General features: G+C 36.7%; 1 protein-coding gene and 1 pseudogene across 1 annotated transcript; both read right to left on the bottom strand.

Moving 5' to 3' along the window:
- Positions 1 to 625: 625 nt before the first annotated feature.
- LOC102410269 (olfactory receptor 6C2-like) lies at positions 626 to 1,616 on the bottom strand. Its single transcript, XM_006076900.3, has one exon. The coding sequence runs from the start codon at positions 1,613 to 1,615 to the stop codon at positions 626 to 628; it is 990 nt and encodes a 329-aa protein (XP_006076962.3). The 5' UTR covers position 1,616.
- Positions 1,617 to 11,009: 9,393 nt separating this feature from the next.
- On the bottom strand, positions 11,010 to 11,941 carry LOC102409941 (annotated as a pseudogene).
- Positions 11,942 to 16,938: the final 4,997 nt, after the last annotated feature.

The raw sequence follows: 16,938 nt of genomic DNA, 5'->3' as shown, positions 1-16,938 counted from the left end.
TGCCTGTACCAAACTGTTTTGTTTAGTTTTTAGTATTTAGTATTAAGCAAAATACTGTTTATTTATTATTTCCATAATTGTAAAGGTTTATAATTCTTCTTCATAAAAAATGTTTATTACTGAAAGTTAACTTTTGCTTTCTTTAACATAGTGTTTCTTCTGTTCACTCCTGAAGGTACATGGGAATAAAATACTACTGGTTGTCTCTATTTCTAGTGCCTAAAGCAGTACCTACCCCAAAGAAATTACCCAATACATATTTGTTTTGTGAATCAATGAATAAATAATTTGAAAGTTTTGGATTTGAAAAACTAATGGCAACCATTACTTATTCTTTCTCTGGAAAATGTAAGAATTTATCAACTTACTGTTCTCTCTTGGTAGGTCTAATTTGGAGATATGCTTCTGTTTTACCTGTTGTGCTTCATTTTTGATACTTTTAATTTGGAGGTGAAGCCAGGATTTAAATTTAAAAAATTATTAGCATGCTGGGTTATGGAAGGTTCTTAAATGATGTTTCTGAAGAAGTTGTCACTAGATCAAGATGAATGAGAGTGTTTTGAATAAATTAACCTGATGGCAAAACTTGATAGTTCAGTATGTGTTTATTTGGCTTTACATTCTCTTATTTTTTGGGGGAAAGTATTGTGATTCTTTTGATTGAGTTATTGAAGGCTTGTTTGACTTGCTTGTTTCTCAGTGTGTAAATGAAAGGGTTCAGCACTGGAGCGATGGAAGTAGTGAGCATGGTCACACCTTTGTTAATGGCCACTGAGTCCTTTGCTGAAGGTTTGATGTAGATGAAGATGCAGCTACCATAGGTGATTGAAACCACAATTATGTGGGAAGAGCAAGTAGAAAAGGCCTTTTTCTTTTGCTGGGCAGAAGGGAATTCTAAAATTGTCTTGATGATATAAATGTAAGACAGAACTACACACATCAGTGTCATAAGGAAGGTCAGCACAGCACAGATGATAACAGTCTGTTCCATGTACCAAGTATTTGAACACGAAATTTTCAGGAGGGGAGATGCATCACAGATAAAATGATCAATGATATTAGAATCACAAAATTCCAATTCTAGGCCTAGGCTAGGTGGGGGGATTATAATAAACAGACCAGCTACCCAACAACAAAAGACAAGTCTTCTGCAGACCATGCTACTCATGATGGTCATATAATGCAGGGGTTTGCAGATGGCCACATAGCGATCATAGGACATAGCAGCTAGGAGAAAAAATTCGGTTACACCAAAGAGGTCAGTAAAAAATACTTGGCTGGCACAGGCATTGTAGGTAATGACCTTGTCACCTGTCGCAATGTTATACAGGTATCTGGGAATACAAGCTGATGTGAATGAGATCTCCAAAAAGGAGAAATTTTGTAGGAAATAGTACATGGCTGTCTTAAGGTGGGAATCCAGGAAGATGAGGAAGATGACGGTCAGATTCCCAGTTATGCTTAGTATGTAGGTGAGAAAGAGAAAGATAAGAAGCAAAATCTGCAGTTGAGGGTCATCTGTCAGTCCCAGCAGAATGAATGTTGTTACCGTACTGTTTCTCATTGCTGACTGCTGAGTTCTGTTAAATATGCTGTTAACATTGAAATGCTTCATTTAAGATTATTTTAGCAGTATGGAAGGTATCATATTCAAGTTTTTCCTTATTTATCATTATTTAAAAATATTTACAATTTAAATATTCATTTTGTAAAGGACTACTTTTGACTGTGGTGGGTCTGTCATTTCGTAGGAGCAAAGATGTCTTGTGATATTCAAGAGTTCTCTGGTTGATGTTGTTGCTTGATATATTGTTCTTTATTAAAGTATTAAGATAGGTAAGATCATTTGGGTTCACTGTGCACATACTCTGTAGTCACTTGAAATCTCTGAGCTCTATGATTAAAGAATTTTGTTTTCTGTTTTTGTTCATTGCATACAAGTCCCCTCAACACCTCTAAACTCTATCATGTGTGCACACACACACACTCACTCACACACACACACACAAAACTTATTCAGCTCCCCACCTGACACTGCTTCTGTCAAGGTTTCTCTGTCCCTAAATAATCACTTATAACCCACAGTGATGCAAAATATAGAATGTCTTAATGTGCAATATAGTTGTACTTATGCACAATATACATTTATATTTTCATGAAATGCCCTGGTAAATAAACTTCAAAGATAGTACAGATGATGTATTTCTCTGGCTTTTATCTGTCTGTTAGTATTCTCTTCACTTCTTTCACGTCTCACCATACTAATGTCCCCTTTTAATTTTCATTAATTCTTATGTTTTGCTATGTCTTTCAGATGGTCATTTCTAAATCGATATCTTTGTCTTGTAATACTTGATTCTCAGATGAAATTTGACATATCTATTTGAACATTCACATGGACTATGTTGCAAATAAAACTCATGTCTTTATCTCTCCCCCTTCTCTTCTTAATATGTCCCTTTCAACAAAGATAATAGATTACATTTATTGAGCATATTCCATGTGACAGATTTTTTGGTAAATACTTCTCACACATCATATGTTTTCTGTCTTCAGCTAACTTGAATAACTACTATTGATTTTTAGTTTCACCTTGAAGCCCTCTGGAAAGTTTCCCGAAAGTCCAATCACTATGCTATCTCTTATCCCAGCCTCTGTGTTCCCATAGAAATCAATGCTTGCTACCATTTTAACACTTAAGAAAGAACACTTATTTGTGTATTATGTTTCCTCCGTACCCCTCAATTCATGTGTATGTGGACTCACTTTACTGTGTGAACTAGTGTATTATTTTACTGATATGGGACAGGGTCAGCTCTGACTGTCTCAGTAGAAGATGCAGCTAAGGCCTCAGGGTTACAGTACCTGACATGAAGAAGAATTGAATGAGGCTCATGGTTTGTCTGAGCAGCCTAAGAGGATTGGAAATATATCAGCAAATAAATTAGATTAAGTTGATATGTAGGAGAAATATTTCTGCTGCTCATCTCGTATCTTCCTCCAACTCTTTCCCTAAATCTCAGGCAACATATCCATCATGTCACTGAATGAACTTAGCCCTATCACTACCATTGGATATCATTCAATGTTCTAAAAAGTCTGTTTTTTCCTTCTAAAGTTACACAAAGTATAGTAAAACAAGATTTAAAAGAAGACTCACTGATATGTGGCTAACTGGTTTTTGTTTATCCTACTTTTTCAAAAGACATGTTTGAAATGAGGACAAGAATCTCTGATGAGGATGCAATTTCAGCCACATCATTCTTTGGGTAAACTGAGGAGTATACTTACCCAATTAAATGAATATAGCCCTTATTTTTTGCTGTGAATTTAATATATTTCTGGATGGTCATCAAATTTTAATCCCATTAGATGCCAGTATATTTTTGTGCATAAAACTCCAGTAAAATGATATTTTTATATCCAAAGGAACTGTGTTCTAAAAACATGAAAAAAGTATATTTTACTGAATATAGAAATTTATTGCTCACATTTTCAATTTTTAAAAGACAGGTAAAATATATTTTCCAAAGCATAGCAAGACTTAAATCACACAAAACTGAATAAAGTTGAAATGACAAACCTCACTTACTATTATGACTGTCAATCATAGTCTCTGTTGTTTGTTGAAACATATGCAGTCTTAAAACTCCTAAATTGAACATGACAGTTAGGATGAAGATTTTTATATGAGCTTTTGGTTACTTTTGCTTATGAATCCACTATCATGTTCACAACAAATCTAAGATGCCTCTTAGAGGTATCTTTCTGAAGCATCCATCTTCAAACAATTACATGGATTTCCTTGTTGTATTCTTATAACCTCTCTCAAGAAAGAAAGAAATATAATATTATATGAGGATGATGGAATGTCAGAAATCTTCTCCAGTTTGAGGAAAGTTGCTATGCTGACCTCTCAGGGCTATGAACACATTAACTATACCTAGCTTGACATTTGCTTTATTGGTTAAAAATACAACCAAGTGAATAAACAGAGTCCCTGGTGACCCAAGAACAAAGTCACTAATGAATCTTTTGAGTAATAAAATTTGTGGCAAAAAATGTGGTAACTATATCTTCTTTGGATATAGTTTCCTTGGAGACAGGAGGATGCTGCAGATAAAAGCCAGTAGGAAAACAGAAGGGGCTTCCCCAGTGGCTAAGTGGCAAAGAATCTGCCTGCAATGCAGGAGCCACAGGAGACACCAGTTTGATCCCTGGGTCAGGAAGATCCCCTGGAGAAGGGCATGGCAACTCACTCCAGCATTCTTGCCTGGAGAATGCCAAGGACAGAGGAGCCTGGCAGGCTACAGTCCATAGGTCGCAGAGTTGAACACGACTGAAGTGACTTAGCATGCATGCATGCAGGACAACAGAAGAGTCTGGTTGTAAAATGAAATTTTAACTTCTTCTTACTGTCACATGGAATAAACTGATACACATGATATCAGTTCAGTTCAGTTCGGTTGCTCAGTCGTGTCCGACTCTTTGCGACCCTATGGACTGCAGTATGCCAGGCCTCCTTGTCCATCACCAACTGCTGGAGTTTACTCAAAGTCATGTCCATTGAGTTGGTGATGCCATACAACCATGTTAACCTCTCTTGTCCCCGTATCCTCCTGCCTGCAATCTTTCCCAGGATCAGGGTCTTTTCTTTTCTTTTTTTGTGAGTTGATTCTTTTTTTTTTTTTTTTTTTTTACCTTACAATATTGTATTGGTTTTGCCATACATCAGGGTCTTTTCAAATGAGTCAGCTCTTCGCATCAGGTGGCCAAAGTATTGGAGCTTCAGCTTCAGCATCAGTCCTTCCAATGAGTATTCAGGACTTATTTCCTTTAGGATGGGCTGGTTGGATCTCCTTGCAATCCAAGGGACTCTCAAGAGTCTTCTCCAATACCAAAGTTCAAAAACATCAATTCTTCACCATTAAGCTTTCTTTATAGTTCAACTCTCACATCCATACATGACTACTGGAAAAACCATAGCTTTGAATAGATGGACCTTTGTTGACAAAGTAATCTTTCTGATTTTTAATATGCTGTGTGGGTTGGTCATAACTTTTCTTCCAAGGAGTAAGCATCTTTTGATTTCATGGCTGCAATCACCATCTGCAGTGATTTTTGAGCCCCCCCCCCCCCCCAAATAAAGTCTGTCACTGTTTCTACTGTTTCCCCATCTATTTGCCATGAAGTGATGGGACCAGATGCCATGATCTTCGTTTTCTGAATGTTGAGTTTTAAGCCAGCTTTTCCACTCTCCTCTTTCACTTTCATCAAGAGGCTTTTTAGATCCTCTTCACTTTCTGCCATAAGGGTGGTGTCATCTGCATATCTGAGGTTATTTGTATTTCTCTTGGCAATCTTGATCCAGCTTATGCTTCATCTAGCCCAACGTTTCTCATGGTGTACTCTGCATATAAGTTAAATAAGCAGGGTGACAATATACACCCTTGACGTACTTCTTTCCCTATTTGAAAACAGTCTGTTGTTCCATGTCCAGTTCTAACTGTTGCTTCCTGACCTGCATACAGATTTCTCAAGAGGCAGGTCAGGTGGTCTGGTATTCTCATCTCTTTCAGAATTTTCCAGAGTTTGTTGCGATCCACACAGTCAAAGGCTTTGGCATAGTCAATAAAGCAGAAATAGAAATAGATGTTTTTCTGGAACTCTCTTGCTTTTTTGATGATCCCACAGATGTTGGCAATTTGATCTCTGGTTCCTCTGCCTTTTATAAAACCAGCTTGAACATCTGGAAGTTCATGGTTCACATACATTGAAGCCTGGCTTGGAGAATTTTGAGCACTACTTTCCTAGCATGTGAGATGAGTGCAATTGTGCAGTAGTTTGAGCATTCTTTGTCATTGCCTTTCTTTGGGATTGGAATGAAAACTGACCTTTTTCAGTCCTGTGGCCACTGCCAAGTTTTACAAATTTGCTGGCATTTTGAGTGTAGCACTTTCAGCATCATCTTTTAGGATTTGAAAGAGCTCAATGTGAATTCCATCACCTTCACTAGCTTTGTTTGTAGTGATGCTTCTTAAGGCCCATTTGACTTCGCATTCTAGGATGTCTGGCTCTAGGTGAGTGATCACACCATTGTGATTATCCATACACATGTTATGGGAAGACCATTAAAAAACTACATTTCTTATTTATTAGTCTATACCATAAATTATTAACTATATTTAGGAACTTTTAATTAGATAAGAAATTTAAAAATATGTAAAATCATATAACCCATATAGACATTTTTCTTCAAATGTATCAACATATTTATAAGGCTAAAAATAAGCATTAACAACAGATTAAGAATAATTGGATACATAAGTCAATGTTCTTAACCTTCTAAACATAGTCTAAATTAATATACATATAATTATATATTAGTTATTTATTCTTATTAATTCATGTTCAACATCTTAGTATCTTAATGTTCCTTCAGATATTAAAATCAAAGTACTATAAATTCATGTCCTTTAAAGTTTTCCGTGCTCCTATGGTCAACTAATTTATGACAAAGGGGACAAAAATATGCAATGTGACAGGACAGTGTCTGATAAATGGAGCTGGGAAAACTGGACATTGTGCATGCGTGCTTAGTTGTGGCCAAGTCTTTGTGACCTAATGAACTCTAGCCTGCCAGGTTCCTCTGTTCATGGGGTTTCCATGCAAGATTACTGGAGTAGGTTGCCATTTCCTTCTCAAGGGATCTTGCCCACCCAGGGATTGAACCCACGTCTCCTGTATTGGCAGGTGGATTCTTTAGCACTGAGCCATCTGTGAAGCCTGGGAAAACTGGACAGCCAAATGCAATAAGTAAATAAAATAGCATAAAACTGGGTTAGTACTACATTACACACTGCATGAAAATTAACTCAAATGGATAAAAGACTTGAATGTAAAACCTGAAACTATAAAGTTCTCAGAAGAAAACCCTGGCAGTACGTGCCTTGACTTCAGTCTTGGTGATGATTTTTTTGGATTTGACACCAAAACCTAAGGCAAAAAAAGCAAAAATAGACAAGTGGGGCCTCATCAAACTAAAAAGCATCCGCACATTGGTTCAGTTTAGTTCAGTGGCTCAGTTGTGTCCGACTCTTTGTGACCCCAAGGAATGAAGCACAGCAGGCCTCCCTGTCCATCACCAATTGCTGGGGCTTACTCAGATTCATATCCATCAAGTCGGTCATGCCATCCAACCATCTCATCGTGTAGTCCCCTTCTCCTCCTGCCTTCAATCTTTCCCAGCATCGGGTCTTTTCCAATGAGTCAGTTCTTTGCATCAGGTGGCCAAAGTATTGTAGCTTCACCTTCATCATCAGTTCTTTCAATGAATATTCAGGACTGATTTCCTTTAGGACTGACTGGTTTAATCTCCTTGCTGCCCAAGGGACTCTCAGGAGTCTTCTCCAACACTACAGTTCAAAATTATCAGTTCTTGGGCACATAGTCATTATGTTATACATTAGATCCTCAGACATCTTCATACCTAAAAGTTTGTATTTTTCTTAATAACCAAACTCTCCTTATTTCCCCCATCACCTAATTTTTGGTTATCACTTTTCTACTCTCTGAGTTTTATTTTATTTTTTAGATTCCATGTAAAAGTGATACCATGCAGTATTGTCTGACTATGTCTGACTTTTCTCACTTAGCATAACGCCCCCAAGTTCAATCTACGTTGTCTTAAAAAGACAAGATTTCTTTCTTTTCAGTGGCTGAATATGCACTGTACATATCCATGTGCATTTTTTTCTGTAGCCTTTAGGAGGAAAACTACTTTCTTTCAGCTTCTAGAGGCTGCATGCATTCTTTGATTCCTGGTCTTTTCCTTGTACCATTTGATCCTCTTGTTTCCATTGTCACATCTCCATCCACTAACTTGATTCTTTTTCCTTATGATTAAATGGTGCCCATTCACATAATCCAAGATAAACTTATCTTAAGATCCATAACTTTATCACATTTATCAAGTTCCTTTTGCTATGTAAGGTAACCGTCACAGGTTTCAGGGGTTAGAATATCTTTAGATGGATCATTATTCAGTGTATTGTGCATGAACACAATTGTCCAAGAAAAACATGATCAAAATCTACAGTTATTAGTGAGTTTATTCTAGCCCAGGTCCTGGTTGAGCAGGTAAGAAAAATTTACAGAGTCTGGAAATGTTAATATTCTGTCTTTAAATATTTTTTTCCGGTGGAATTTTCATTTTTCAAAAGAAAGACTCAATGGAACTTCTTAATTAGGCAGTGTATTTTTTTAGAGTTACTAAATGAAGCTAATTTATTACATATAATTATTACAGTAGTAGTTTCAAACAAGGAAGAATTTTGTGAAATCAAGTAGAGATTTATTCATCAGGTTACTTTAGGGTGATTTTTCATATTGAAGTACAGTTGATTTACAATATTGTTTTAGTTTCAGGTATATAGAAAATGATTCAGTGATTTTATATATATATATATATATATATATATATATATATATATGTATTCAGATTATTTTCCATTATAGGTTATTACAGTATATTACATATGATTCCCTGTACTCTACAGTAAATCATCATAGCTAATCTATTTCATATGTAGTAGTTTGTATCCATCAGGTCAGTTTAATGGACTACTTAGTAGAGGGAGAATAGGAGTTGTCAGAAACCAAATACCAAAAGTAGCCTTAGAAAGACTCCCTTATTTTTTTCCACTTAAGGTGGCTGAGGTTTCTATTATATGGTGTTAACTTTTTTCTTTGCTTGTGGTGTTTTGGTGTTACTGCTTCTCTATTCACTCTACGTTCAGGAAGCTTTAGGCTATTTCATTTCCAACTCAAACCAGAGTGATCAATGTAAATTCTGTTACTTGATAATTTAATTTCTAAATAATTAACTTCTCTAAAATAGAACAGGTGCCACAGTCATGGGATGGATAATAATTACAAAGGTTATAATGCAGGACCTTCTGCAAAGAGCTATGTGAGAAGCTGAAAAATTCACTTAGAATAAAACCCTTGCTGTGTGAAAGACAAAGTAAATGGTCTTGAATAAATTCAAGCTCATATAATTTGGTGAGAGCAAAAAGGTTAGAATGAGCCTGTGCCCTCATAACTGATCTCCTATATATTGTTCAAAAGAACCTAATTAAGACAGAGTATATAAGTAAGACCTGATTGAAGGGACATCTGTGGCTCAAGGTGGCTCAAATTTTAATATGGATTCCTGCATTTGTTTACAGTCATTGGTCATGTATTAGTGGCATTTTTGAGCCCACTCCCTGGTTTCATTGGACCTTTCCTGGAAACATTCACAGTTATTATGCTCATAAATTCAGTTCTATATACCAGTTCATAGATAGTTCCATTTTTATCTGTCTTCTTAGGGAGAGTGTTCATATGCTATTGACCTTACTTTTTGTCCAGAACTTCCTGCTTTTCTTTGTTTTATGTTAAAGTATGTCTTCTTTTTGTAAATGTTATATAAACTATTTTCTAATATAATGAATGTTTTGAATTCTTTATAAATTATGAATGCTTATATTAGGATGGAATGCTGTATTTAAATAATTTTCTCTTCAGTTCAGTTCAGTTCAGTCGCTCAGTTGTGTCTGACTCTTTGTGACCCCATGAACCGCAGCACCCCAGGCCTCCCTGTCCATCACCAACTCCCGGAGTTTACCCAAACTCATGTCCATTGAGTTGGTGATGCCATCCAACCATCTCAATCCTCTGTTATCCCCTTCTCCTCCTGCTCTCAATCTTTCCCAGCATCGGGTCTTTTCAAATGAGTCAGCTCTTCACATCAGGTGGCCAAAGCTTTGGGGTTTCAAACTTCAACGTCAGTCCTTCCAATGAATGCCCAGGGATGATCTCCTTTATAATGGACTGGTTGGATTTCCTTGCATTCCAAGGGACTCTCAAGAGTCTTCTCCAACACCACAGTTCAAAAGCATCAATTCTTTGGTGCTCAGCTTTCTTTATAGTCCAACTCTCACATCCATACATGACCACTGGAAAAACCAAATCATGTAATAATGTTCAGTTTTCATAAATTAATACCTTCATTTGGCATATGTAATTTTCCTAAAGTGTCCATTGAGGACATTTTACCATTAAAATGGACATCATGGGGCATCACACATGTAGCAAATACTAGTGTTGGAGTCAGATATAAATGGATTTGTATCAGGAAATTACTTCTTACTAGCAGTGTACCTCTGCTGTGCTTTAATTTTCTTAAGTGGGAAGACAAAACACCTTTTAAATTTGTTTTCCGTATATTAAAAAGTAGTAGTTCTCTAGTGATTTTCTAATTGTTAGCTGCTATAATCATTGTCATCATGATATGAAGATGAACATATAAAGAAACAGTATTATTACTTCAAATTTTAAATTTAATTTTAATATTAAGCTCATTTCCCCTAAACCAGCCTTCTCTTGGGTTTATTGTTTAAAGTCAAGAATAGAATAATCTGGAACAGTGCTTCTTTGGAAGGACTGATGCTATAACTGAAGCTCCAATACTTTGGCCACCCCATGTGAAAAGCCAACTCATTGGAAAAGACCCTGATGATGGGAAAGATTGAAGGCAAAAGAAGAGGGTGGCAGAGATTGAGATGGTTAGATAACATCACCAGCTCAATTGTAATGAATTTGAGCAAACTCCAGGAGATAGTGAAGACCAAGGGAAGCCTGACGTGCTGCAGTCTATGGGTTGCAAAGAATCTGACATGACTGAGTAACAACAACAGAATGGGGCTTGAAATCAAGAAGGCCTCAAGTGCTGAGGTGGGAATAGGCAATAAGCACAATTAGTAAATCTATAATATTAAGATGAAGTTATTGTTTCTGTTTGTGGTTTTATTAAGACTTCGTAAATTGTAAAATGATTCTTACTGACACATGTAATCCCAATAAAGCTTCCTCAGTATGTAGGAAAGCCTTTAAGTTTAAAGATATAGGTTGAGGATGTCTAATCTATTCAGAAAAACTTGATTTTTCCACTTTAGCAAATTCCCTTACTTTATTAAGAACAATGTGAATCTTCTGATAGCTTTATCAAAGGCTTGTTTAACTTGCTTGTTTCTCAAGCTGTAAATGAAGGGATTCAACATAGGAGCGATGGAAGCAGTAAGTACTGCCACACTCTTATTAATAGCTAATGATTCCTTTGCTGAAGGTTTAATATAGATGAAAATGCAGCTTCCATAGGTGATGGAAGTCACAATTAAGTGGGAAGAACATGTAGAAAATGCCTTTTTCCTTTGTTGAAGACAAAGGAATTGTAAAATGGTCTTGATGATGTATATATAGGATAGAATGACACACACAAGGGTCATGATTAAGGTCAAAACAGCAGAGACTATGATCATTTGCTCTATGAGCCCTGTTTCTGAGCATGAGATCTTTAAGAGGGGTGCTGCATCACTGACAAAATGATCAATAACATTGAAGTCACAAAATTCCAGATGCAGGGCCCAGGCTAAGTGGAGGGATTATGATCAATGCCAGCCATCTAGCAACAAAGGATGAGTCTTCTACAGACCATGTTGTTCACAATGGTCACATAATGCAAGGGCTTGCAGATGGCCATATATTTATCATAGGACATGATAGCCAGGAGAAAAAATTCTGTAGGAGCTAAGAAGTCAGTAAAAAATATTTGACTGAAAAAATTGTCATATGTGATTGTCTTGTCACCTGTTGATATATTATACAAATATTTGGGAATACAAGAAGATGGAAATGAGATTTCTAAGGAGAAATTTTGCAGGAAAAAGTACATGGCAGTTTTCAAGTGAGAGTCTATGAACGTGAGGGAGATGATTGTCAGGTTCCCAGTTACACTCAACATGTAGGTGAGATGTAAAAAGATGAAAATCACAATCTTCAGTTGTGGATCATCAGTCAATACCAGCAAGATAAAAGTTGTTACTGTGTGGTTTCTCATCACTGAATCTTGACTTCTACTCAATCTCCATTTATGATTCAGAGATATTTGATATGGAGAGTGATGTTAATATCAAATATCAATAATCACTCAGCAAACTATACAAAACCATCTAACATGCAATTTACAAAGGCATGGTTATAAGTATTATTATTAATAGGTCATCTGAAGCAGTATGCTTGATAATTTTAAGGCATATTTTGAAAAATATTAGATGGCTTTATCCATATCACACTTCAACATATTATGGGTCTTCTTTTCCATGCATTATGTTTTACTTTTATCTTCATCTGGGATTGGGATTGCTTATATAGTTATATTTTACTACTAACTGAAGCCAAATACCAAAACCGAATCTTAAGCTTTTCAATGCTTTACTATTTCTTTTTGTAGCTTGGTTATTGATAAAGTGAAAGTAAGACCCAAAATAGTTTAAAGCTTATTATACAGGCTTTCCTTATCCACTGCTTGAGATTTGAGTACTAGCATTAATCCACTTTTTTTAAAAAAATTTTATTTTATTTTTAAACTTTACATAATTGTATTAGTTTTGCCAAATATCAAAATGAATCCGCCACAGGTATACATGTGTTCCCCATCCTGAACCCTCCTCCCTCCTCCCTCGCCATTCCCTCCCTCTGGGTCGTCCCAGTGCACCAGCCCCAAGCATCCAGTATCGTGCATCGAACCTGGACTGGCAACTCGTTTCATACATGATATTTTACATGTTTCAATGCCATTCTCCCAAATCTTCCCACCCTCTCCCTCTCCCACAGAGTCCATAAGACTGTTCTATACATCAGTGTCTCTTTTGCTGTCTCGTACACAGGGTTATTGTTACCATCTTTCTAAATTCCATATATATGCGTTAGTATACTGTATTGGTGTTTTTCTTTCTGGCTTACTTCACTCTGTATAATAGGCTCCAGTTTCATCCACCTCATTAGAACTGATTCAAATGTATTCTTTTTCATGGCTGAGTAATACTCCATTGTGTATATGTACCACAGCTTTCTTATCCATTCATCTGCTGATGGACATCTAGGTTGCTTCCATGTCCTGGCTATTATAAACAGTGCTGCGATGAACATTGGGGTACACATGTCTCTTTCCCTCCTGGTTTCCTCAGTGTGTATGCCCAGCAGTGGGATTGCTGGATCATAAGGCAGTTTTATTTCCAGTTTTTTAAGGAATCTCCACAATGTTCTCCATAGTGGCTGTACTAGTTTGCATTCCCACCAACAGTGTAAGAGGGTTCCCTTTTCTCCACACCCTCTCCAGCATTTATTACTTGTAGACTTTTGGATTGCAGCCATTCTGACTGGTGTGAAATGGTACCTCATAGTGGTTTTGATTTGCATTTCTCTGATAATGAGTGATGTTGAGCATCTTTTCATGTGTTTGTTAGCCATCTGTATGTCTTTTTTGGAGAAATGTTTATTTAGTTCTTTGGCCCATTTTTTGATTGGGTCATTTATTTTTCTGGAGTTGAGCTGTAGGAGTTGCTTGTATATTCTTGAGATTAGTTGTTTGTCAGTTGCTTCATTTGCTATTGTCTTCTCCCATTCTGAAGGCTGTCTTTTCACCTTGCTAATAGTTTCCTTTGATGTGCAGAAGCTTTTAAGGTTAATTAGGTCCCATTTGTTTATTTTTGCTTTTATTTCCAATATTCTGGGAGGTGGGTCATAGAGGATCCTGCTGTGATGTATGTCAGAGAGTGTTTTGCCTATGTTCTCCTCTAGGAGTAATCCACTTTTAAAAACTAGTATTTTATTATCTAAATAACTTTATCCTCATTCACTTCTTCTGCTGTCCCTCTCATGACTTTTTGTTTAATACTTGTAGAATATAGGCAATATTTTGGTCAGAAAATTGTTAAAATACTTTAGATGTGGCATTCACAAGATTTTATGACATTATCACAATTTTTTTTTAACTTCTAATCCATTAAATTAAGATTTAAACATTCCAATGTCTTGATGCAAATGTCATTAGTTAGAAGAATATCAGATTTGGAGTACTAGTTACACTCCCCAACCACTGTTTGCTTTCACCATGATTCAGTTTGTCATGGAAATACAAATAGTATCCTTTATATGCTAAGAATTAAATTTGTGTACTTTTGAAAGTTTTAGAACTACTAGCTCATAATAACTAGTATCTCATAATACTACTAGCTCATAATAACTAGTAACTAATAATACTTCTAGCTCATTAATAAATATATTATCACTTTTTCAGTGTCCTTGTTCACATTGCTTTTTTTCTTTTGTTGTTCACCATCCGTTCACTCACCATATGGTAATCACACTTTTGTCCTCATCATTCTAATGAAACAGTTTTTGACAAAGTCTATCAAAGACTCTTCTTTGGGGGGGGTATAAAATAGCAACAGACTTCTATTAAATGTGTAGTTTTGACTGCACATTATTCATAACATTTTCTCCTAACTTATCTTATTATTACACACATTGTTTTCTTCCTACCTTTTTGTTTCTATTTTCTGGGTCTTTGTCTTCTTGATTGTCTCTACTGTGTTTATATTTCTCAGTCTTCTCTCTTCTTTTCTTTAACATAACATGTCCACTAGGTGGATATATTTTTGAACTTCAAATTACTTAATTTCCAAAAAATAATTGCTTTTCAGAATTTCAGGTATGTAATCAAATGCACCTTGAACAACATCTCCACATTTCCCTCCTGTTTCTTTCCTTGGTTTCTTGCAATTAAACTAGTAGGTTTGACCAGGTATTGAACTCAACACTTTATATGGATTATCTATCCAGAATAGTTTTTTCCTGTTATACTATTTCTTCATTTATCTCTGTTCCTCAAGCTCCACTTCCATTTGGGGTGCAAATAATTGGCCACTAGTTTTTAGTTACAGAGAAGGCAATGGCACCCCACTCCAGTACTTTTGTCTGGAAAATCCCATGGAGGGAGGAGCCTGGTAGGTTGCAGTCCATGGGGTCGCTAGAATCAGACATGACTGAGCGACTTCACTTTCACTTTTCACCCTCATGCATTGGAGAAGGAAATGGCAACCCACTCCAGTGTTCTTGCTTGGAGAATCCCAGGGACGGGGGAGCCTGGTGGGCTGCCGTCTATGGGGTTGCACAGAGTCAGACACGACTGAAGCGACTTAGCAGCAGCAGTTTTTAGTTAAGGCATATATTCTTGAAACCTTATGCAACTCTGATATAAGGGTGGGTGTCATTCAAAGCAATCAATTTTTATTCCTATTTTGTTACAGACAGTCCCAGACTTAGAATGGTTACATTTATGAGTTTTTAACTTCATGATGGTACAGTCAATGAAATGTTCTTCAAATTTTGAAATTTGATCTCCCATAAGCTAGTGATATGGGGTGCAGTACTCTTTCATGATGCAGAACAGTAGGATCTGCAGTACCAAATCAGCCCTACTCCCCACCCCTGGAGTAAACAATCTGTACACTTACAATCATTCTCTTTTCACTTTGAGTACAGTAGTCAATAAATTACTTGAGATATCAACACAATTATAAAACAGGCTTTGTATTAGATGATTTTTCCCAACTGTAGGTGAATGTAAGTGTTCTGAGCCTGTATGAGTAGGCCTTAGAAATAGCTGTGAAAAAAAGAGAAGCAAAGAGCAAGGAGAAAAGAAAAGATATAAGCATCTGAATGCTGAGTTCCAAAGAAAGCAAGGAGAGATAAGAAAGCCTTCCTCAGTGATCAATGCAAAGAAATAGAGGAAAACAACAGAATGGGAAAGACTAGAGATCTCTTCAAGAAAATTAGAGACACCAAGGGAACATTTCATGCAAAGATGGGCACAATAAAGGACAGAAATCGTATGGACCTAACAGAAGCAGAAGGTATGAAAAAGAGGTGGCAAGAGTACACAGAAGAATTGTACAAAAAAGAATTTCATGACCCAGATAATCACAATGGTGTAATCACTGAGGTAGAGCCAGACATCCTGGAATGTGAAGTCAAGTGGGCCTTAGAAAGCATCACTATGAACAAAGCTAGTGGAGGTGATGGAATTCCAGTTGAGCTCTTTCAAATCCTGAAAGATGATGCTGTGAAAATGCTGCACTCAATATGCCAGCAAATTTGGAAAACTCAGCAGTGGCCACAGGACTGTAAACACTCAATTTTCATTCCAATCCCAAAGAAAGGCAATGCCAAAGAATGTTCAAACTACTGCACAATTTCACTCATCTCACACGCTGGCAGAGTAATGCTCAGAATTCTCCAAGCCAGGGTTAAGCAATATGTGAACCGTGAACTTCCTGATGTTCAAGCTGGTTTTAGAAAAGGCAGAAGAGCCAGAGATCAAACTGTCAACATCCACTGGATCATGGAAAAAGCAAGAGAGTTCCAGAAAAAAACATCTATTTCTGCTTTATTGACTATGTCAAAGCCTTTGACTGTTTGGATCACAATAAACTGTGGAAAATTCTTCAAGAGATGGGAATACCAGACCACCTGACCTGCCTCTTGAGAAATCTGTATGCAGGTCAGGAAGCAACAGTTAGAACTGGACATGGAACACAGATGGTTCAAATAGGAAAAGGAGTACATCAAGGCTGTTATTGTCACCTGTATTTAACTACATGCAGAGTACATCATGAGAAACGCTGGACTGGAAGAAACACAAGCTGGAATCAGATTGCGGGAGAAATATCAATAACCTCAGATATGCAGATGACACCACCCTTATAGCAGAAAGTGAAGAGGAACTAAAAAGCCTCTTGATGAATGTGAAAGAGGAGAGTGAAAAAGTTGGCTTAAAGCTCAACATTCAGAAACGAAGATGATGGCATCTGGTCCCATCACTTCATGGGAAATAGATGGGGGAAACAGTGGAAACAATGTCACACTTTATTTTTTTGGGCTCCAAAATCACTGCAGATGGTGATTGCAGCCATGAAATTAAAAGGCGCTTACTCCTTGGAAGGAAAGTTATGACCAACCTAGATAGAATATTTAAAAGCCGAGACATTACTT

The sequence above is a fragment of the Bubalus bubalis genome, chromosome 4, assembly GCF_019923935.1.
Source record: "Bubalus bubalis isolate 160015118507 breed Murrah chromosome 4, NDDB_SH_1, whole genome shotgun sequence".
NCBI lineage: Eukaryota > Metazoa > Chordata > Mammalia > Artiodactyla > Bovidae > Bubalus > Bubalus bubalis.
Note: the sequence above shows the minus strand (reverse complement) of the source record. Positions and strands in the feature narration are given on the sequence as shown.